The 22,496-nt window shown below is 43.5% G+C and overlaps 1 protein-coding gene across 3 annotated transcripts in view; it reads right to left on the reverse strand.

Moving 5' to 3' along the window:
• DAW1 (dynein assembly factor with WD repeats 1) overlaps positions 1-12,002 on the reverse strand; it is a 31,528-nt gene extending 19,526 nt beyond the window's left edge. Inside the window, exons 1-5 of one of the 3 annotated variants that reach the window (XM_008165912.3) lie at positions 11,495-12,002; positions 9,392-9,464; positions 6,162-6,306; positions 1,026-1,084; positions 147-269 (exon numbers count right to left, since the gene is read on the reverse strand). In XM_008165912.3, coding sequence (XP_008164134.1) covers positions 147-269; positions 1,026-1,084; positions 6,162-6,306; positions 9,392-9,464; positions 11,495-11,534 — 440 coding nt within the window. In that variant the 5' untranslated portion in view covers positions 11,535-12,002. Of the gene's footprint in view, positions 1-146; positions 270-1,025; positions 1,085-6,161; positions 6,307-9,391; positions 9,465-9,552; positions 9,626-11,494 lie in introns of those variants that run through there. The other 2 variants (XM_008165911.4, XM_065557965.1) reach the window with 2 other exon arrangements.
• Between the last annotated feature and the right edge of the window lie 10,494 nt (positions 12,003-22,496).

Below are 22,496 nucleotides of genomic sequence, written 5' to 3' on the forward strand. Positions count from 1 at the left end.
TATGCTGGAAAAGCTGATCATTCTAACTAAAGCAACACAAGCTGTCATTACTCTATTTTATTTTAAAGTTTATATGATAACTATATTTGCAACATAGCAATGTTGACAATTAGAAGGTGTCTCAAAGACTCTGAAAACCTGTTTACCCATAGGGATTATTGAAAGCTATTGCATAGACCACATTTCTGTGTCCCTCCAATGTACGTAGCTCCTCGCCTGATGCTGTGTCCCATATTTTGCATGTTCTGTCGTAGCTTCCAGTGATAAAGCTAAAATGAAGAAAGATAAATGAGTTACAGAACAGTAGAAACTTTCTCAGGACCTGGGTCCACAACCTAGTGAAGTCAAGGGGAGTCTTTCCATTGATTTCAGTGGACTTTGCATCAGGCCCTAAATGCTTTTCCCGCATTCCATGGCATCCATGAGAATATTGATCATGGCAAAGATTCTAAATCAAGCAATTTCCAAAATTTTACTAAATATTATATCTTTTTAAAAAGATAACATTACCAGTGCTCAATGCATTCTCTGCTACTAAAAAGCTAGGCTTTCCTTTAGAAGAGATTACAGAGAAAAAATAGTTACAGCCTAATAAACTAACAATTAAGTCAATTACAACTGAACTTCACTTACAGTGAAAGTCCCAAAGTGCTTAAATGTATTTCAACGGACTTGCACTCCACTTATATTGAAGCCTCACCCCACTTTCAGTACATTCACTTTACTATAATGTGTGTTTCTTTCTGCTAATCCTGCTTGAATACAGCAGCTATCACCAACATATCTGAGAGGGGAGAGTGCCACCAATTGAATCACACCACCATTTTTTGCAGCCCCCTGGGTTTTTCCTTAGAAGTCTGAAATCCACGTACGTGAAATGCTTACATCTGCTTAGATACAATCATAACACAAAAGGATTTTGTTTGCAGGATAGATATGAGCACTGAAATTCACTATTTAATTTCCACATTAAAAAAATTTTCCATTAGTAATTATGCATTTTGAATTTAAAAATGAAAACTTACCAGGAACCAGATTTGTTAAATGCTACATTGGTCAGTGGCAATATATGTGCCCTAAGCACCTGAAATACAGGAAAATTAAGATTTGGTGCATTTTCAAATAAAATCAAATTACTAGGTGTTTTTGAATTAGCCTAATATCTATTCTTCTCAATATTTTCTTCCCATTTTAGTCATGCTAGCGGAGCAGTTATGACGGTAATACATTAACCCCCAGCCAGAAGAAAGCATGTGTGAGCAATTACCACTATAGAATTCATGCAGAAAATTTCTGTCTTCACTAGGAATTGCAATGGTGCAGTTACGCTACTGATTGACTGGCCACAAATGGCTGTGATTGAAGCAGATCCTCAGTGTTCATAAGGCCTGAATGAGCTGTCCTCTCTCTGTATTTCATTGTGTGCTGCCTTCTCTGAGAACAGAGAAGGAACACTAAGAGTTTCAGGAGTGGTGGGAGAAATAAATGGCCCTTATGGACCATGAGTGAGGGCTTCCTTGAAAGTTGCTCCAACAACTGTTCTTTGGTGTTTGCTGTTAAGTCATATACTACATACCACTGCATCCACTTGCAAGAAATAATTTTAACTTTTACATTGTGAGATGCTTTCAACAAGTATAAGTCATTGTTTTAAAAAAATGGGGAGAGAGAGGCAATGCCAGAGTTCCACACCCAAAGGTTCACCACAATAAAAGTCTTATCACTGCTGATTTGAAATACACTGGTGGAACTTCTAAAAAGCAGATGTCAGAACGGAGAAACTCGTCAGGATGAAATTCAGAGAGGAGATTTCAAATCTAGCCACTGCCTGGATCATTTAGATTGTGGAACCAACTCTTTTCACCATGTAAGATCTTTTGATCAGAGACAATTTGTCTTTATTCTTTCTATAAACTGTCAGACATACCTATGGCACTATATGCAAAGATTTATTAAATAAGTAATAATTATTAATAGGGCCCTATCAAATTCACGGTACATTTTGATCAATTTCACGGTCATAGAATTTTAAAAATCGTGAATTTCATTATTTCAGCTCTTTAATTCTGAAATTTCACAGTGTAGTACTTGTAGGGGTCCTGACCCAATAAGGAGTTGTGGGGGGGTGGGGTCGCAAGGTTATTGTATGGGAGATTGTGGTACTGCTACCGTTACTTCTGCACCGCTACTGGCGGTAGTGCTGCCTTCAGACCTGAGCAGCTGGAGAGCAGCAGCTGCTGGCTGGGAGCCCAGCTCTGAAGGCAGAGCCACTGCCAGCAGCAGCACAGAAGTAAGGAAGGCATGGTATGGTATTGCCACCCTTACTTCTGCGCTGCTGCCTGCAGAGCTGGGCCCTTAGTCAGCAGCCACCACTCTCTGGTCGCCCAGCGCTGAAGGCAGCACAGAAGTAAGGGTGGCAATACCACAATCCCCCTAAAATAACCTTGTGACTCCCCCCTCACAACTCCCTTTTGGGTCAGGACCCCCAACTTGAGAAAGGCTGGTCTTCCCCATGAAATCTGTATAGTATATGGTAAAAGCACACAAAAAGACCAGATTTCACATTCCATGATGCGTTTTTCATGGCCGTGAATTTGGTAGGGCCCTAATTATTAATAATGCCAAATTAAAATCAATCTGCCACTATATTTAAGAATAAATTAAGTTACACTGCCAACAACTTTCTGCATTTCTCTGGCTATTCTTATACATGACTTACTTTTCAATAAAACTTTTATCCTTTACAAGCCAGCTTCTGCTTGATCCTATCATATACTGCCAACATAACTAGGGCCCTACCAAATTCACAGCCATGAAAAACTCATCATGGACCATGAAATCTGGCCTCCCCCCATGAAATTAGGTCTTTTGGGTGCTTTACCCTATACTATACAGATTTCGCAGGGGAGACCAGCGTTTCTCAAATTGGAGGTCCTGACCCAAAAGGGTCAGGGGAGTCAGAAGTTTATTTTAGGCGGGGGTCACAGTATTATCACCCTTATTTCTGTGCTGCCATCACATCTGGATGGCTGAAGAGCAGTGGCTGTTAGTCAGGTGCCCAGCACTGAAGGTAGTGATCTGCCAGCAGCGACACAGAAGTAAGAGTGGCAATACTATACCATCCACCCTTACTTCTATGCTGCTGCCTTCAGAGCTGGGTGATCAGAGAGTGGCAGCTGTTGACTGAGGGTCCAGCTCTTTAGGCAGCAGCATAGAAGTAAGGGTGGATGGTATGGCATTGCCACCCTCACTTCTGCCTTCAGAGCTGGGCTCCCAGCCAGCAGCCGCCACTCTCCAGCTGCCCAGAAGTAAGGGTGGCAGTATCGCAAACCCCCCACCACCACCACCACCATAACTTTACAACCCCCAACTCCTTTGTGGGCCAGGACCCCTAAAATTACAAAACCATTAAATTCAGATTTAAATAGCTGAAATCATGAAATGTATTATTTTTAAAATCTTATGACAATGAAATTGACCAAAATGGACCATGAATTAGGTAGGACCCTACACATAACTTTACTTGTGAAAACCACACCATTTGTTGACATTGAAATGAAGGGATGTCACAAATGAGCAATTAGAATGTCACTGCAGGACCCAGGAGGAGAAATGCGTAATAAGCAATGCTACTTAATCTCTGGCATATAGGCAGAGCCTCCAGCTTCCTGCTGTTATCTATGGCTTCTTATGATTCTGTCTAACTCCTCTGTCTATCTCAATAGCCAGCCATAGGTTTCTTTGTTTTTTAATAGCTTTTCCTCCCAGTTGCCTCTAGGCTTTTTCTCTGCTGGTTATCGGATTCCCTCTCACCCCTTCCATGGCATAGACACTTGCAGGGAATGAATGGGCCATCTGAAGAAGGGAGAGCCCCCAAGAGAAGCAATATAGAAAAGAAGATTAGGGAACAGGATAAGGAAATTGTGGGCAGAGCATTGACTGCAAACAGCTAAGGAGAGAAAATGGAGAGGCAGAGATAAAGAGGGGCAAAAATGGAAACAGTATAAGACGGGGCAGAATATTGTCACAGAGCAGAGAAGACGGGGGCTTGGAGATCTTAGAGGAGGAACTGACAGAAATGGAGGAGAAATAGTTCTGGAACTGCTCAAGGAGGGAGAGAGAGGCTACTTACAAGTTAGAGAGGTTTTGCCCTTCAGGGAAAGTAGAGAGAGCTGTCACTACAGTTGCTGCAGTGGAAATGGGCCATGAAGATGTGGAAAATTAGAATAATTTGTTTCTTTTTCAAACACCCGCAAGTATATAAATATATGCACATTAGCATAAATAATTATGGAAATATATGGAGATTTGATCTCAAGCTTTCTTAAGGCCCCATGCAGGCAGCACTGGTAGTGAGAAATAAACTCCTTGTGAGAGCATAAATGTATCTGACAATTAGCAACTGAGAGAGAGGATGTTAGAAAGATTTATGTTCAAGTTCAGATCCTAACATTTTTTCAAGTATCAAAGCCCTTTTTTGTTAAAAGCCCAGAGACGTAACTGTTCCATCTGCAGAACCCATCTGAAGTCAATGAGAGTTGCCTGTGCAAAATGCCAAACCCTCAGGTGATATCAGGGAATTTGTGTATCAGTACTGTAATATAGGCTACAGCAGTCCATGAGATGAATCTCCAGAACAATGCAGCATGCCACGGCCATAGAACAATCTCAAATGCCTATCCAGTTGCTACAGTAGCATGCTACTCTGCTGGTTGTCTAACACAAAGTCATGATCACAATTATAGGAAATAGCAAAGAAGACAGAGATGGGAAATGAGCCAATGCTGATCAGATTTGCCTGGCTCTTGTATTGCTAAATAAGGGAAATCAACTACTAAGTGTCCCCAGCAAAGACCAAATTCATTCTTTCTGTGGGGTGTCAGGAGACAAGGAGCAGGGGGGGGTTGGATGGGTTGGGAGTTCTGAGGGGGGCAGTCAGGGGACGGGAAGTGGGAGGGGGTGGATAGGGAGCAGGTTGTTTGAGGAGGCACAGCCTTCCCTACCCAGCCCTCCATACAGTTGCGCACCCCCGATGTGGCCTCGGGCCAAAAAGTTTGCTGACCCCTGCTCTAGTATATGATTGACCAACATCTTTTTGTAGTTGCACACTGCCATCTGCTGATATGATGAAGATACAACAATAGCTTATTGCAGATGAAAAAATGTAACATTTGGGAAGTAAATTCTATTACTGACTCTCATTTACAACAAAGTACAGCTAAATCATTCCTCTTCTTGTGACTTGTGGAAAACATTGGGTTATTTAAAGCAAATTTACCGAGGTGCTGTATGTAGCAAAAGCACAAAAACATTGTTCTAACCTTTTCTATTTAAAAGGTGACAAGTTATTCGATACAAAAAAAAAATTCAAAATAATAAACTACTAATTCCAAATACTCAGAAAAAAGACCAAGTGGAGGTGAAGAACATGAGAGACGTAGAAACTACATTTCTACAGAAGACCTATGCCTTAGCAACCACAATTCTTGTACCTCAAAATAGACCTGGCTGAAAGAGCAGCTTAAGAACCGTTTACTCTCCAGCCTTAGGATTTCTGCAAAGATAACATTTTCACTAGGGCTGGGAGATACTGGTATTATTTAAAACTAATTATTAATGGGAAAGTTAACAGGATAATCACAATTTTGAGATCATTTCTAAGAACCCACAGCAGGCAAGACAGATCCAGATTCAGTTCCGTTTGCGCCGCCAGAGCAGTGCAAACGTTATGGAGAATTCTGTAGGGCCAAATTCTGTTCTCAATTGTCCAATTATACCTGGTCTACACTTAGAGCTTAAGATGCCATAGCTACAGCACTCAGGGATGTGAAAAGTCCACACCTCTGAGTACCATACCTACACCAGTCAAACCCCTGGCATTAATACAGCCAGACCGACAGAAGAATGTTTCCGTCAGGTAGCTGCCACTCATTTGGAGAGGTGGAATCACTACAGTGACAGAAAAGCCCCTTCCATTACTGTAGTCTACACCTACACCACAGGCTTACAGCAGCATAGGTACGGGGCCATAGCTATGCTGCTGTAGAGGCTGCAGAGTAGACATGGTCTCAAGCTAATGTTGATGCACAGCTATTCTGGATTTACAACAGTGTAACTGCGATCAGAAAAGACCCAGAAATTATTTTCAACATGCCTCATACCTTAAAAAGGTAGAACTTGTGGTCCTCTTGTTGCCCAAGCTTCTCTTGTAACCTTAGTATTAAATGTATGACCTGCTCTTTGCGCGAAGCTGTGATGAGAGGTTCTGCTTTTCGGATTTCTTCTACTAAGGCGCCTACATCTGTGCTACAGTGGATGGAAAAAACATGCATCATCCACTGGCAAACAGTTACGATAAACACATTATTTACTTACAGAGAGTGAGAAAATAAGCAGTCAGATGCGACACTGCTATTTTATTCTGAATAAGTTTAAGCAAAACCAAAATATAAATACTTTTAAATATGTTTTATTGGTTTCTAATTTATTTTTTATCTTTCAGAAAAAAAATTACATTTGACTTTTTAAAACTGTAGTTTTGCAGACACCCTTCACTTTTCAAAGGATTCCACAGAGGGTGTAATACAGCTAATACCCAAATGACACTTTCAACCTTTAACACTAATTTAGTCTTAAATCGAAGCTAGAACCTCTTGATAGGTAAAAAGCCCAACAAACAGCAACAATATTGTTATGACAGGATTAAACCTTGTTATGGGCTGAGTTAAATCCTCATTTGAAACTGATGGGTATGAATGTGCCCTTCATTTAAGATAGCTGTAAGAGACAGCTAAAGGGCTACACCTAAAACAAAGCATATGAAGCCTGCCCAGAAACTAGCACTATGTGGGTGGAGGGTTCCACTGGGTATTGTTTTAGTGTTTGTGGGTGGGTGTGGAAGCTGGGGTGCAACAAGAAACTGAGAGATTCAGAGGAAGAGCGAGCAGTGGCAGATTAGCCGCTGAGCCAATGGAGCCCATGCCCAGGGGTCCCGGACAATTGGAGTGCCAGGTGGGCGGAGTGGGGCAAGACCCCACGCCCCAACCCCATTTCCTTAGCAGAAGCACTAGAGGGATCCAAGGGGGCAGGGGGCTGCAGGCAGAAGTGGTAGGGAGGGACTTGCTCTGGCACAGGGCCCCACAAAACTGTAATCCATCTCTGAGAGCAAGAAATGCCAAGCAGCAATCTCGAAGCACATTGAGGCCCTGGGAGACGCCTGGAGAGATTCCAGTTTGGTGGTGGTGGCTGAAAGAAGCTTGGGCCTGTATGCTAAGAAACTATTCCTTTAGGGTTTGATTCCTCCTGTGTTCGGAGAAGGACTTTGTACATTCTTTGTAAATAAACAAGATTGCACCAAAGAAAATACCAGACTCCATCATCAATTTCTTCTCTCATCTGGAATAACGTACAAGGCCCCAAACTTTGACTAGTCACTCAGGTCAAAAAGGGGCAACAAAATGAACAAAAGATTAAAGTTCACAAACCGAAATCACGTTTATAAAATCTAACTATTTTTACATGTTTTCACAAATCTAAGGCCTAATTCTGCAGCTCTTACTGCTGTAAGTAATCCATATGTCCATGGGTAGTCTTACTGGGTAGGCTTAACGTTCTGTTGGTGTATTTGGTGTATAAACCATCAGGTTCTACAGGAGATTTTGCAGCTGGGTTTCTCTAGACAATGTGTATGCTGATCTTGGCTCAGATGAGACAACTATATCTTCCTGTAAGCAATGTGACTTGTTGGATTTTATTCAGAGTATTGAGAAAAGCTCCCAGACGTTCAGTCATCTGCTCAGCCTTATCTTTGAGTTTGGTGTGAAAATTATGAATGTGCAGGCCACCCTACCCATCAATTCATGTGTTTCGATTGAGACACTATTCTACCAATATCAGCACTGGACATCTCTTATTTCTTTGTGGACTAAATCTAATGAATCTTGTGGATTTTGGTGTCCTCCTTACTGGTGCTGGGGCATATCTGACTTCTCTCTCTGCACCACTTCCAGACAGAGTCAGCTGATTTCAATTAGTTCACTGACAGCTACCATCAGCAATGTAATATGGCCCTTGGCTCTCATAATATATTAGTTCTTGTGCCTGGCAGCCACCAGATTTAACAATGATCTGAGGCACCTGAAGCAACTGAAACAGGTGGGAGAGGAAATGGCTGAAATCAGCATGAAGTCTGATTATCTTCTCTATAGGACTCAATGGCACACAGAGGTGCTAGCACTCAACCATAGATTGCACAAATCACCTGAAGGTCAGTGGGCAAAACTACCAACCGGAACGGTGAATAGCCCCTCGTGCATGGGTTTGTGGAGCACCTTTCTACCTCCTCACAATCACATCCAGTAGAACTCTCCCAGTTAGTGCGACGTCTAATGCAGACTGATACCTTGCCAAACTACTATGTTCCTTCAATTGATCACTGTGGTGAGTGTGTCACACTCGTCACAGAAGAAACAGATCTTCAGGCTGGTGTCTTCCACCCTTTGAGAACCAGAGCTGCAGCTCCTGATGATCTGTCTACCATAGTTAGGTTCCATTTGGCCTCTGATAAGGATATCCATGTCCCCTGTGTTATCCAAGAGCCCCCCATCTTCACTCTAAACTTGGCTGTGAAACAGACTTCCTTTGTAGTCATAGCAATGGCCCTATTTTCAGAGATGCTGAGCACTGACAGCTCCTACTGACCTCTGTGGGAGCTGCTCAGCACTTCTGAAAATCAGGCCATACACCTTTCTTCCATAGGACCCACTGCCACTGGCTAAACTCCTATTAACTTCAACAGGAGCAGGCATTCAGTTTACCCATCTAGATTATTAATAGTATTTTTACTTACCTATCTCACAGTATTGTTGTGAGGATTAATTAATTAGTGAGACTGAATCTGAACTCATTTATACCAGTGTAATTCAAATGTCTTCAGTACAGCTGATTTCAAGCAGTGTAACTGAGAGCAGAATCAGGCCCATTGATGAGAAACATTCTGAAGATAAAAGATGCTACTGTACAGAAGTGCTAAATATTGTTAATTACAACATTACAAATTTGTGCCACCTGAAAATTCTGCATTTTTGCTGGTTAGTAACCACAGTTTGTGGACATGCCTTGATGTGACAGGTCTGTAAACAAAAGCATTTCCCACCTCCACCTCCTGACACTGCATCAAGAATTGCAACAGAAGAATGATCAGTCAGAATGTAGGATTTCTTAATGCCCTCAAATAATTAGAAATATTAAGAGAACAAAAGTTAACCCATAAGAGAAAAAGTTTGTCCCAAATCACGTTTACAACAACTGAACAGAGTTGTACATAACCTACTATTAAGTTGTCCTGTAAAATAAGGTATACTTCTGCTGTCTAAAATAATATAATACTTACCCAGGACTGAGATCAAGTAAATCTATGGATTTGGTCTTCAATTCACCACCTTGAACATATTCCAAAATAATCCCTTTGAAGAAACAATAAACAATTCTAAATTAGAAGTTCATCATGGCAGCTGGCTTTTTTTGGGGGGGTGCATACTATTTGACATTTACATTGATATAACCACATTGACTTCAATAGAGATGCTCCTGATTTACATCATTCTTATCAAAACCAGAATCAGGATGACATCATTTCTTTCTTTGGGATTGGCAGAGTGCATGAGTGCATCTGCTATGTTAACTTCTCTATTTGCAAAAGTCTACATGCAGAACTGCATATAAAATTGCATACCCAGGTTTGGGTAGACTCTGGCACTTTTAAAAGATGTATTTTGAACTTTAGAATTAAGATATTTGGCCACATCACTTCCTGTTTAAAGAACTACTTGGGCATTTTGCCAGGTTTGCGAGCAAATGTTTAATTTGGCAGAAGGATTTATCCTTTCCTGACATTCTGAGCCTCCTCGCTTATCTCTATTTTTCATTTTTAACTATTTATCAGAGAAAGTTGATCCCAGAAAAAGAGAAGAAAGAAAGTTCCTAAACAGACTGACACCAAACTTTATTCTATTATTATTATTATTATTTATCAAATTCCTGGCAAGATTGTTTCCTATAGTAAACCGCATATTACCTCAATGCTTCTGTCATGAATACATTTGATAAGACACACAAAAATTTGTAATTATTGAATTTCCTACAATAGGTTTACATTTACTTTGCAGCCGTTTCCCTGGGGGCTGGTTCTTCTTTCACATCAGTTTGACACAGGTGTAACTCCACTGGGCTCAGTGGTATAAACCTCAGTTAATACTGGTATATTTACACCAGAATTAACAGGGGGTTGTATTTAGTCTACAACATCCCTTTAGTTATGTTATGACTCAAAACCTCCTGCAGCTAAGGTAATAAATCTCTTCAGGATTGTTATGCAGTCATTGAAAATATTTAGGGAAGAGGGGAAACATGTCCCCAACCGCACATTATGTAAATTTGCAGTAATACAAATATTTTTAATTGCAAAAGCAAAAAACCAACAGCACTGAGAAGATTTCCCCCTTCAGACATTTTGCAATAGATGATCAGACAGCAAAGCTGCTGAGAGTCAGGGTACACAGGACAGGCTAAGCTCTTAGGAGCAGGGACCATCTTTTGTTCCGTTTGTACAGTGGGGTCCTTGTCCATGACTAAGGGTCCCACTGCTACAGAAATACAAATAATACATAACAGTCCCATGAATAGGCACAGAAATGATTGCTCAGGAGATTTAGATAAAAGGCAGAGGGAATAGCTAAACCATCTTCATAGCAGGAGAGATGATAAGTACAAAGGTTTCTGTGAAGGCAGCTTGGAGCCGGACAGCCCTGCCACAGTCCTGTGCTCCTCCTCTGCTACCCATTCATTCCTGACTCCTTCTCCCATCTGCTATCTCCTCCTCCCATCCCAACAACACTGAGCCCTTCCTCTGTTCCCACCGACCCACCCCCCGTCAGCTCCTCTCTACCCTTCCCTCCGCCATCCTGGGGCTGTTCCCCCCAGTCACCCCTCTCTGCCCTTCCCGCGCCACCCTACAGCTGTTCCCCCCCATCACCCCTCTCTGCCCTCCCCCCCCGATCCTGGGGCTTTTCGCCCCAGTCACCCTTCTCTGCCCTCCCCCCGCCACCCTGCGGCTGTTCCCCCCAGTCACCCCTCTCTGCCCTTCCCCCGCCACCCTGCGGCTCTTCCCCCCAGTCACCCCTCTCTGCCCTCCCCCCCATCCTGGGGCTTTTCCCCCCAGTCACCCCTCTCTGCCCTCCCCCTGCCACCCTGCAGCTGTCCCGTCCCCCCCAGTCACCCCTCTCTGCTCTTCCCCCTATCCTGGGGCTTTTCCCCCCAGTCACCCTTCTCTGCCCTCCCCTCGCCACCCTGCAGCTGTTCCCCCCAGTCACCCCTCTCTGCCCTCCCTCCCTCCCCCCATCCTGGGGCTCTTCCCCCCAGTCACCCCTCTCTGCCCCACCCCCATCCTGGGGCTCTGCTCCCCACAGCACCCTGTGCCCTCCGCCCCGTTCCGCACCCGGCGGGTAATATCGCAGCAGAAGCCGCTTCAGCTTCATCTTCTTCCCACAGGCCGAAACCCAAGCGCCGGCTTCGTTACCATAGAAACCAGCCAAACAGACTCGCCCCAGTGCGCAGGCGCGGCTGGAACGGCGGGGCGAGGCGGGGGAGCGCTTTGGGGACCGGACTAGAGCGGCACCTCCCGGCCCCGATCCGCGCCAGGGGACGTTAACATGCGGTTGTGCCTGGGACGCTGGGCTGCGCGCGGGTCACGCACACATCCGGGAGGGGAGGGGCAGAGCCCGGGGAGCAACGAGCTGGGGATCCGCGGGCCGCGCCTCTGCCCCACAGGCGTGTCGGGGGCGGGAATCCATTACGCCCTCGGTGCTAGCCCGGCCTCCACGGTAGGGAATTTCCTGCTTCCCATCGCACCGCGTCAGCTCCCAGGCCGAGCCCGGAGTTGTCCTGCAGCGAGAGGAGCCCCATCGCACCGCGCCACCCTCCGGCGGAGCCGCCCAGCGCAGCACGGGGAGCGCACACGGGCCCCAGCGTGCGCCAGCCTGGCCCGTGAGCCCCAGCGCTACACCCACGGACTCCCCGCAGCTTTTCCTTGTAGGACACAAACGGTACCAAAGTGCAGCCGCGCTCCCAGCATCCCCCTACTACCCCCAAAGCTATGGCTAGTGTCGTGGTAATACACCGGGGGGTTAGTTAGACCTTTAAGGGCATTTTCTGTTCAGCTTTTAGTCTCTGTCTTTCTGCACCAAGACGTTTGGGCACAGAGAATTTTTCACTTGACCACAGCTCAAAGAGCCGGGAAAGCTCAGAGGGGATGCCTTGTCCAGGTATGAAAGGTACCGGGAAGTCTGCTTGTAGAGGATCCCTCTCTTTCTTTGTGCCTAATGCAAAAAAAAAAAAATAAAATAGGAAAGCATATTACGGGTAAGAAAAACAAAAAAGAGCATAATAGAAATTAGTGTGCCAGTTTTTGTCATCTTTCACCCCCACACACACCTACTGACTTCAGTGATGTCACTGGGTAACCAAGGATAAGATTAGGCCCTATATGTTTATACCATTTCTTCAAGGGTGAAAACATAGGTAAAACTAATTTAAGGACAGAAGAGGATAACAGCGCAGAAAATATAGATTAACTGGTCATAATTTAAAAGGGATGCAGGACATTGTATTCAGTAATTTCACAGTTTTATTTTGTAGTTGGCAATGTAACAAAGTAAACCTGCACAGAAAAAGAGAAAATTACAGTTGCTTAAACCAGATACTTTAGATAAGAACATAACATAACAACGGCTCTGTACTGGGTTAGCCCAAAGGTTCATCTAGCCCAGTATCCTGTCTTTCGACAGTGGCCAGTGTGAGGTGCCCCAGAGGGAATGAACAGAGCAGGTAATCATCAAGTGATCCATCCCGTCGCCCATTCCCAGCCTCTGGCAAACAGAGGCTATGGACACCATCCCTGTCCATCCTGGCTAATAGCCACTGATGGACCTATCCTCCATGAACTTATCCAGTTTTTTTTTTTAACCCTGTTATAGGCTTGTCCTTCACAGCATCCTCTGGCAAGGAGTTCCACAGGTTGACACTGTGTTGTGTGAAAAAATACTTCCCTTTGTTTGTTTTAAATCTGCTGCCTATTAATTTCATTTGGTATCCCCTACTTCTTGTGTTATGAGAAGGAGTAAATAACATTGCCATATTACTTTCTCCACACCACTCGTGACTTTATAAACATCTATCATATCCCCCCTTAGTCGTCTCTTTTCTAAGCTGAAAAATCAGTTTTATTAATCTCTCCTCATATGGCAGCTGTTCTATACCCCAATCATGATGAGTGCAGAGTGAGTGATACTTACACTACTTCATCACCAGGATGAAGGGACAACAATGAATTTAAAAGAAAGAGAAATCGGAACTTAGGCTCACACCAGAACTGGGGCCCAGTTCTCACAGCTCATTCACTCACACAAGCATTGATTAAAGACAATTGGACTGTTCCGATAATGGCTGCTGGATTGGGCCCTGATGATGAAGAATTAGATACTTTTATCACTTTTCAGTTGCTCTGCGTTCTAAAGAGGCAGGACCACCAATCTAATACATATTTAAAAGCTACTTGGAAACCAAGAAGCTACTAAATGCCTAAAGAAAATGCCAGTAATTTAAGAAACTAAGTAAAGCTCAAAAGTCAAAACCCTGGTCAGAAACAGAAGAGGAAGACTTTAAAATATATAGTACGAACAGAGGTAATCAGCAAGGAGTCATGAAAGGATGATGATTCGTGGTAAATATGGTAAAAGTGTTATGCAGAAATAACTCAGAGCATCAACAGGGGGAAGCAGTGGACATGTTTTGCTTTAAAAAAAAATCTCATAGCAGATGAAAGGCCAATCTAATATGTCAACATAAGGATAGGATAGGTCAGAGTTCAATAACCCATGAATTTTTCAAAACATCCTTACGGCTCCCTGCAGTTTATCCTTTTAAGACAGTCCTTTGGTGTATGAAAGTTAGGAAATAGGGTACAATAGCAAATTCCAGATTTACTTGAGTGCCTGGGGTTTATTTACTTTTTGTTTGGATTTGTTTGCTTGTTTTTAATTTTTTCCATTGTCTTATTTGTATTTAGAAAGTCATTTATTGTGGGATGGATAAGAAGATAATTTCAATAAAAACAATAATTTTAGATTTATCAGAAGCAGAGTCTCCTTCCAATTAACTCTTGCCACATAACTGTATAGAGTGAACTTTCTTTGAACAGCCTCTATGTCCCCTAGGTTCTCAACAGCCCTTTCAGCTGCATTCTATCCAAGTTTGCATTTTTACATTTAAACGTTTTTGCTATCCTTTCAATAGAAATGTTGGTTCAATATTAAGTATAAACAACAGTTTCCCAGATTAACTCCTCCCATTCTGCTCTCCCCAACACACCCACTTATATATCCTTATTGATACCTCCCATATTTGTTAACACTGAGGGCCTGATTCTTCTCTTCCAATGGTGTAAGTAAGTCAGGAGTATTTGGAACTCCATTGAAATCATATAATGCAAACATCTCGGACCTTTTTTTAATCATTCTCATTCTGTTGTCACCTCATTACTGTGTTATTCTTGAGAAATATGCTTGTTTCAAGATGCTGTGTGTCATATGTCTATGCAAAAGTTAGCAGGGGATTCAGTGCCATTGGTATTACAATCTAAAGTTTTGGGATTGAGGGAGATTAGCTAGATGGAATAGTTGATTTGTCATATCAGGGGCTAGATTGGCCTGAGAAAAATAAAACAAAACAAACATTAGTAACTAGAAGAACCCTAACTAACCAGGAACATCTTCACTGATACTCCACAGGCTGGAACTGCCCAGCACACAGCTCGGCTAACTGAAGTTCGTGTTGGGGTCAGTACTGTATGCATATAGCATCACAAAAATGCAGCCACCTGTGGGGTGGAGGCAGGGGTGAAAGTAACATTCAATGCTTACTGGTATGGGGGCTGGCTCTGGGGCCCCAGAAGAGGTGGGGCCTCAGGCAGCCCATCTGTGTTGCTTGGCCAGCGCCACCCAGGGCTTCAGTGGCGATTTAAAGGGCCCGGGACTCTGGCCACCGTTACTGCAGCAGCGGCAGCCGGAACCCCAGGCCCTTTTAAATTGCTGGCCCCGGGGCAACTGCTTCCCTTCCTCCCCCGTCAGCAGGGCGGGGGAGGGGCAAAAGGGACAACGATGTTAAAGCGCTGCCACGGCAGCACTTTAAGCAGGGTCCTTTGCCATGGCAGCGCTTTAAGGACCCTGCTTAAAGCACTGCCACGGCAGCCCTTAAATGTCAGCTGTGTACAGGCTGGTACCGGCAACCACTTTTTACCGATACGCCGTACCAGCCCGTACCACCTTACTTTCACCCCTGGGTGGAGGGAAATAGCCAACTAATGCACAATATTATGAGGAGAAATATTAGCTAGAAACACTTGGCAAACTCAGTGCCATGGGGTTTTTAGTGTCTGCAGAGAGCAGAGGTTCTCAAACTGGGTGTTGGGACTCTCAGGGAGTCACAAGGTTTTTACATGGGGGGGGTTGCGAGCTGTCAGCCTCCACCCCAAACCCCGCTTTGCCTCCAGCATTTATAATGGTGTTAAATATATTTAAAAAGTGTTTTTAATTTATAAATGGGGGGTCACACTCAGAGGCTTGCTGTGTGAAAGGGGTCACCAGTACAAAAGTTTGAGAACCACTGGCAGAGAGCCTCTCGGTATATAAAGCCAGTTTCAAAAGACCCACATACATTGCTCAGAATTTAAAATACCTACACTGGAAGGAAGTTTGCACTGCTGAGAAAACCGTGAACTAGTTTTAATCTATGGATGAAGTGATCAGCTGTTATGCAGAGAGATCAAAAGTATTGACATTATCGGCATGCAAGATTAACTTCTTGTGCACGGCTTTTGCATTTTAGCCTGTGTTAGGAAAGGCAAAAAGCTTCAGGAAAGGCAAAAAGCTTGATAAGCCTTGTCACCTGTCAGTATTTAAAAACCTTTGAAAGGCTTAATAAACACATCTAGAGCACTTGGACCCAACTGAATTTGACTGTATGGGGGGGAAATAATGCAACTACAATGAGCAATATCCCCTTGAGGCCCCATACCTCTTTAATTCTCTACCAGTTCAGTTCACATTACAAAAAATCTCTTTGTACTTAAGCCAAAGTGTCACTCTAAGGGGAAAGAAGAAAGTGTTTCTTACTCAAACCTAACTTTGCTTGCAGAGAAGGGTGGTTTTTAGGCTTCCTGATTTAAAGTTGTATCGTGACCCACTTGCTCTCAAGTAGGTCACTCTGTGGTATTCTGTACTAAATCATGAAATCCCTAGGGTAAACTGAGCAAGGGGAAGATTTTAAAAAGCCACTTCCTATTTCTGCTGTGTTAGTCATGGGTGTAATGAGCTTTTTCCAGCGGTGAGGGGGGTGTTAGTAGCCATACTGGAAGAACATGATGAGCCATCCCCGTCCTTCTTTATCTGTATGTTGTCCCCTCCCATATGAATTCAGAAAGCTTGCATAATGACACTTCCGTATTTCTGCCTGGTTAACTAAAATGGCCAGAGGGAGTTTTGTCCAAGGAAATTTATAGTCCTGTTTGTTTGGGAATGGAATTCCCCACTTCCAGTGCCCTCTAAACACACACAAATACTTCCCTTGTGCCCCGTCAGAGATTCAGGGAGTTTTCTTACTCTGTTCACATTTCAACTATGTTAATCATGGCTATAACGTGTGATAAATGTAGCTATATAATTAACAGTTGCATTTCTGTATAATGCACCTTACAATTTCTAGGCATCTGCTGTCTGCATAGGTAGTTGCCATTATGTGCATCAGAATTGATAGCATGTTACACAGGAGACAAACTGTGCTCCATTCTGGACACTCAACTTCTGTTTTTTATGTGCTGTTTCTTCTAATCTAAAAAAAGTCTAAAAATATATGTTTGCTCTTTGTGTACGAAAAACATAACCAACTTCTTCTGTGCATGCTTCTTCCGCTCTACTCTGCTCTGGCTAGGCCTCAGCTGGAGTATTGTGTCCAGTTCTGGGCACCGCATTTCAAGAAAGATGTGGAGAAATTGGAAAGGGTCCAGAGAAGAGCAACAAGAATGATTAAAGGTCTTGAGAACATGACCTATGAAGGAAGCCTGAAAGAATTGGGTTTGTTTAGTTTGGAAAAGAGAAGACTGAGAGGGGACATGATAGCAGTTACAGGTATCTAAAAGGGTGTCATAAGGAGGAGGGAGAAAACTTGTTCACCTTAGTCTCTAAGGATAGAACAAGAAGCAATGGGCTTAAACTGCAACAAGGGAGGTTTAGGTTGGACATTAGGAAAAAGTTCCTAACTGTCAGGGTGGTTAAACACTGGAATAAATTGCCTAGGGAGGTTGTGGAATCTCCATCTCTGGAGATATTTAAGAGTAGGTTAGATAAATGTCTATCAGGGATGGTCTAGACAGTATTTGGTCCTGCCATGCGGGCAGGGGACTGGACTTGATGACCTCTCGAGGTCCCTTCCAGTCCTAGAATCTATGAATCTATGTAAACGTGTGCATATGTGGTGCAATTAGCATGAGCTAGAGCTAGTCCTCTCAAAAGAACGTCATGCTTTCCCCTTCTGCGCTTCCCACTTCCTCCAGCCCTGGACACTTGTTCACCCTTCTCCACCCAGTCAGACTAGTTCAACAAATTCCTAGTTCCCTCCCTCTTTGCCTGGTTTCTCAGGCAGCTTCCCTTTCTAGATGCTTTTATATAGGGAAACTTCCCCCCTTTCTTAATACCACCTGGCTGCTAAGCAGAGGGGCAAGGAGCAGAGAAGGCTTTGGGCCATCAATAAAACACATAACTTATCTCCCCCTATGATAATTCATAGCTTCCTTCCTTGTTCCTTCTATGGTCCAAATCAGAAAGGAATGGAGGCTCCTGCTCAACGGAGCTCTGTGCTACACACTCAGGATAGCAAGGCTGGCACACTAGGCCCGGCTGCAGAGTGTTTGCTCAGCCATTCCATGGTTGAAGCCTGTGCGGGCCCACAACAGGGAAGATGATGGTCAGTAAGCAATCCTGATGCACTTTCTAAATAAGGAAAAGAGATGCTTGTTATCCATACTGGGTATTTTGCCTACATATGCATTGGCAGTATGAGAACTGCAGACCCCTTGTGGGAGGCTAACTGATTCATGAAAGGACAAAAAACTTTCAACAAAATAGTTTTCTGTCAGAAAATGCAGTTTCATTGAAATCAAAATGGAAATGTGTCAATCGCGATTAAATTTTCAATAGTCAAAACTATTTGTTTTTACTTTTTCCTATCATTTTGATAAATTTAATTAATATTTTAATATACTATAAAACTCTCAATTGTAATAGATTATACTAATCTATTTTTGTATAATTTTATAATGTTTTTACATTTTGACCTTATCAAAGCAAAATGATTCAAATATTAAAAACAAAATATTTTAATGTCTCAATCAAAATTATTCAGAATTTCTGTCCTGTGAGAAATTATGAAATTTTGACTTTTTGTTCTGTTTGGAAATTAAATCAATGTCAGAATTTCCCATAGAACAGAAATTGTTTTCTGATCAGCTCTAGTGTATACTTTGGCTAAATCTGTTACAGCCATAGAGTAGCGTGCCAAAGCAGGCATTTTTGGAGCTTTGCAGGACCATTTTGATGTCTATTTCTGATATCCTGGTCTATCAAAAAGATTCCTTCTGCAACCAGGAACTGCCATGTTTGAGTGAGTAGTGAAGTTAGGGTGACCAGACAGCAAGTGTGAAAAATCGGGACGGGGTGAGGGGTAATAGGAGCCTATATAAGAAAAAGATACAAAAATCAGGACTGTCCCTTTAAAATCGGGGCATCTGGTCACCCTAAGTGAAGTTTACCAAGCTAATGTCTTCTGCTGTCCTGATGGAGGGCTATCTCTATATCTTTCAAGCTCCCATTTCCCCACTTTATAGGTGATTTCATTAGACTTGTACCAAGCCTACTGTGTTGCAAAGATATCATTTCTGGCTATACATTGACACATACATCTACTTTCACTTGAAAGGTTATTGTATGTATACTTGATGAATGATTTATCTACTGTTTCCATTAGCGGACTTGAGCACAGTTCACAGCTACTTATTTTAGAAGAAACCTGTTAACCATAGGAATTAGCCGCATTTTTACTTATCTCTACCATCCAAAAGGGAATGAGAAGATAGAGTTTGAAATAAGGTCATACTGTGCACAACACCCAAGGACTTTCTTGTCCCATGGCTTTAGGGCAGGTATTACTCCACTATGGAAGAGATTATTATTTGTATTACACTAGTGCCTAAAGGCCCCGGGCAGTATTGAGGGCACATGTGTTACGTTTGTTACACTTGGGTCAGTGCATCCTTCAACTAACCAGTCTCTAGTGGTGTTCATGCTGTATTAACTAATCTCTTCCTTCTTACAAGGGACAGGGGTCAGCGTTCTGTAATTAAGGATATCTACGTATCTATCAGTCTCTGTTACTGTGATATCTGAACAGGCTATGACAACATCAAGAGGCAAACTCTTCACTAATATTTGTTGGCAATTGGGTCCATCTCCACTAGGCATAGAGAAGGGAAGAATAGGCAAAGCTACTTATGAACTATGACTGCAATGTTTTGACTACAGTAGAACTTCAGAGGCATGAACACCTCAGGAATGAAGGTTGTTTGTAACTCTGAAATGTATGTAACTGAACAAAATGTTATGGCTGTTCTTCCAAAAGTTTACAACTGAACATTGACATAATACAGCTTTGAAACTTTACTATGCAGAAGACACATTCTGCTTTTTTTTTTTAAGTAGTCTACATTTAACAGAATTGTACTGTATTACCTTCTTTTTTTTTTTTGTCTCTGCTTTTAGCTGATTGTGTACTTCCAGTTCTAAATGAGCTGTGTGGTTGACCGATCAGTTCGTAACTCTGCATTCGTAACTCTAATACTGTTCTACCGTATCTGATAGCTCAAGTCATCATATCCTATGACTGCAAGTGGTGTCCGTTGCAAATTGTTCCATTTTAGGGACATTACCTTGGAACTGCAGTATTGCCAATCTCAAGTGTTCAAAAATCGTGAGTCAGGCTCCCCCCTCCCCCCCAAAAAATCATGAGATTGGCTTAAAATAATACATTTTCGGTTCTTTTTATTTGCCTTTTGATTTCAAGTCCTGTTTTCAGGCTTTTCTCTGCAACCATGAGGGCTAGAAAAAAATCACTTTTTAAAGAAAATGAAAGTTGAGATTCTCATGTAATCAAAGAATTCCAGGAGCTGGGGCTTTAAGAAACAAACCAAATATTGAGAGACTCAGTACAATCATAAGAGTTGGCAACACTGACTGATCAGCCAGAGAAGCCATATGAACAGCCCACTGGGGGCTCTGAGGTGACCTGCGCAGTCCACAGGGCAATAACATTTTGTATTGTTCTTCCATGGAGGAAAAGAAAGATTGGGCTCCTTACTGTACTACTAACTTAGATTATATAGATAGCATGAACATGCTTAGTGGAGAACTAGTGGCAGCACCACAGGAAGTCCTCTTGCACTTCTCCATATGACGGTTAGCATTTAGCCCGATTAACAGGCCCAGGAATAGAAGTCTTCTATCCACAGAACAGGTACAGCACAAGCTGTACTTCAACACCCACCTTCAGGGACCACCTCTTAGGTAACTACTTCCGCAGCTAGTCACACCATAGGCTCTCAGTGCATGTAAAGGTCTCCTGTGCTTCCCATTCCTGAACTTTTGTGATACAAACCAAATATGGTAACAGATAAACTCCCTCTGTTTGACTGAGGCACAATTGTGCTCAGAACAATTTGTTATGTGGAACAAATATACAGTAGACATCAGTTCTTCTGTAAGACACCCCCCCCCCATGTCCACTGCCTTCATGAGGCAAACAGAGTGGGTAAGGGGAGGGGGAGCCATTGTTTTTAATTTACATTTATGGATGATGGCAATGAGAAGTATAATTCCAGGAGCATAGGAACAGTGATCTGGATATTCATGAACAAAAAATGTTTTATTTCAGGAGTATATATTCATATCAGCAGCTTTTGGGGAGGAGGTAGCTAATGCAATGTTGTATTATCACATTTACTATCACCATGTTTTCCCTCTCAAACCTTTGCATTTTTAAACATACAATATCTACTCCTGAGGGCATTCTGTGTAAAAAAAAATAAAAATTCTGCACACAATATTTTAAAATTCTACAAATTTTATTTGTCAAATAAATGTGGAGGCTCCAGTGTGGCAGTGCGGAGCACAGAGCACAGAGGTGGGAGATCACTGTGCAGCTCCGCCCCGGAGACACAGACTCAGCAGTGAGGCTGCACCCAACCCTGACACAGCACAAGGACCAGGCCTGCCCCAGAAACACCCCAGTGCCCTGCTTCTCTATGCCAAGTGCACCAGGTGTGGGTAAGCAGGCTCAGCAAGACAGGATCCAAGTATAGAAGGGCTTAGTAGGTGGGATCCAGCTGTGGGTCAAGAGGGTTGTGTGTGTGGCAATCTGGGGGCGGGCAGCTCAGTGGGGGATCTGGATGCACAGGAGCTTACTGGGGGGTTCTGGGTGCAGGAGCAATGGGACTCTGCAGGGGGGGTCCAGGTGAAGGTGGTTGGGACTCAGCAGGGGGTGGGGATCTGGGTGTGGAGGATATAGAGCTCGGCAGGGGGATCTGGATGTTGGGGGCTCAGTTGCAGGTCCAGATGCTGGGGGGGGGAAACAAGTGCAGCTGGTTGGGGCTTAGTGGGGTAGGGATTTGGGTACTCATCACAGTGGTCCAGGTGCAGGAGGAGTGGGGCTCATCGTGTGGGGTTCTGAATGCTGGGGGTGAGGCTCGGCGAGAGGGTCTGGGTATGAGGGGGTCTGGATGCACAGGGGTTGGGCAGATGGGGGAGCAGCTCCACATACAGTGATCCCTCCCCCTGCAGCTGAGGAGTGATGGGTGCAGGAAGCAGGTGTGGGAGAGTTTTCAAAGCTTCCTGCAGCCTGGGGAGAAACCGGGGGGGTGGGTCTGACTCAGCCCCAGATGCCATGCAGAGGAAGAGGAAGTCCTGTCCTCCCCAGCCCAGCCGGATCTAGCAGCTGAGCCTGGTGCAGGGTAGGAGCCACGAGCTGGGTCTTCCCCAGTCCTGCCCACAGTGATTTACCTCTCTGCCAGCTGCCCTGTGCACCCAAAACATACTGGTGGGGAGGGCTGCATGACTGCTTTTGTGGCTTTCCTTTGCTTCCCAGTCAGAAAGTCATTTTTCTGTGGGGAAGCAAAGAAATATGTGGGGGACATAAATTCTGCGCATGCACAGTCGCGCAGAATTCCCCCAGGAGTAAATACTTATGTTTCATCCATTGTCTTTATATTAAATATTAACTTTAGCCTATGTTATTTTTCAACAACACTAGAAATTAAGGGAAACGCTTTTAGACAAAAAAAA

Source organism: Chrysemys picta, chromosome 9 (genome assembly GCF_011386835.1).
Source record: "Chrysemys picta bellii isolate R12L10 chromosome 9, ASM1138683v2, whole genome shotgun sequence".
NCBI classification, from domain to species: domain Eukaryota; kingdom Metazoa; phylum Chordata; order Testudines; family Emydidae; genus Chrysemys; species Chrysemys picta.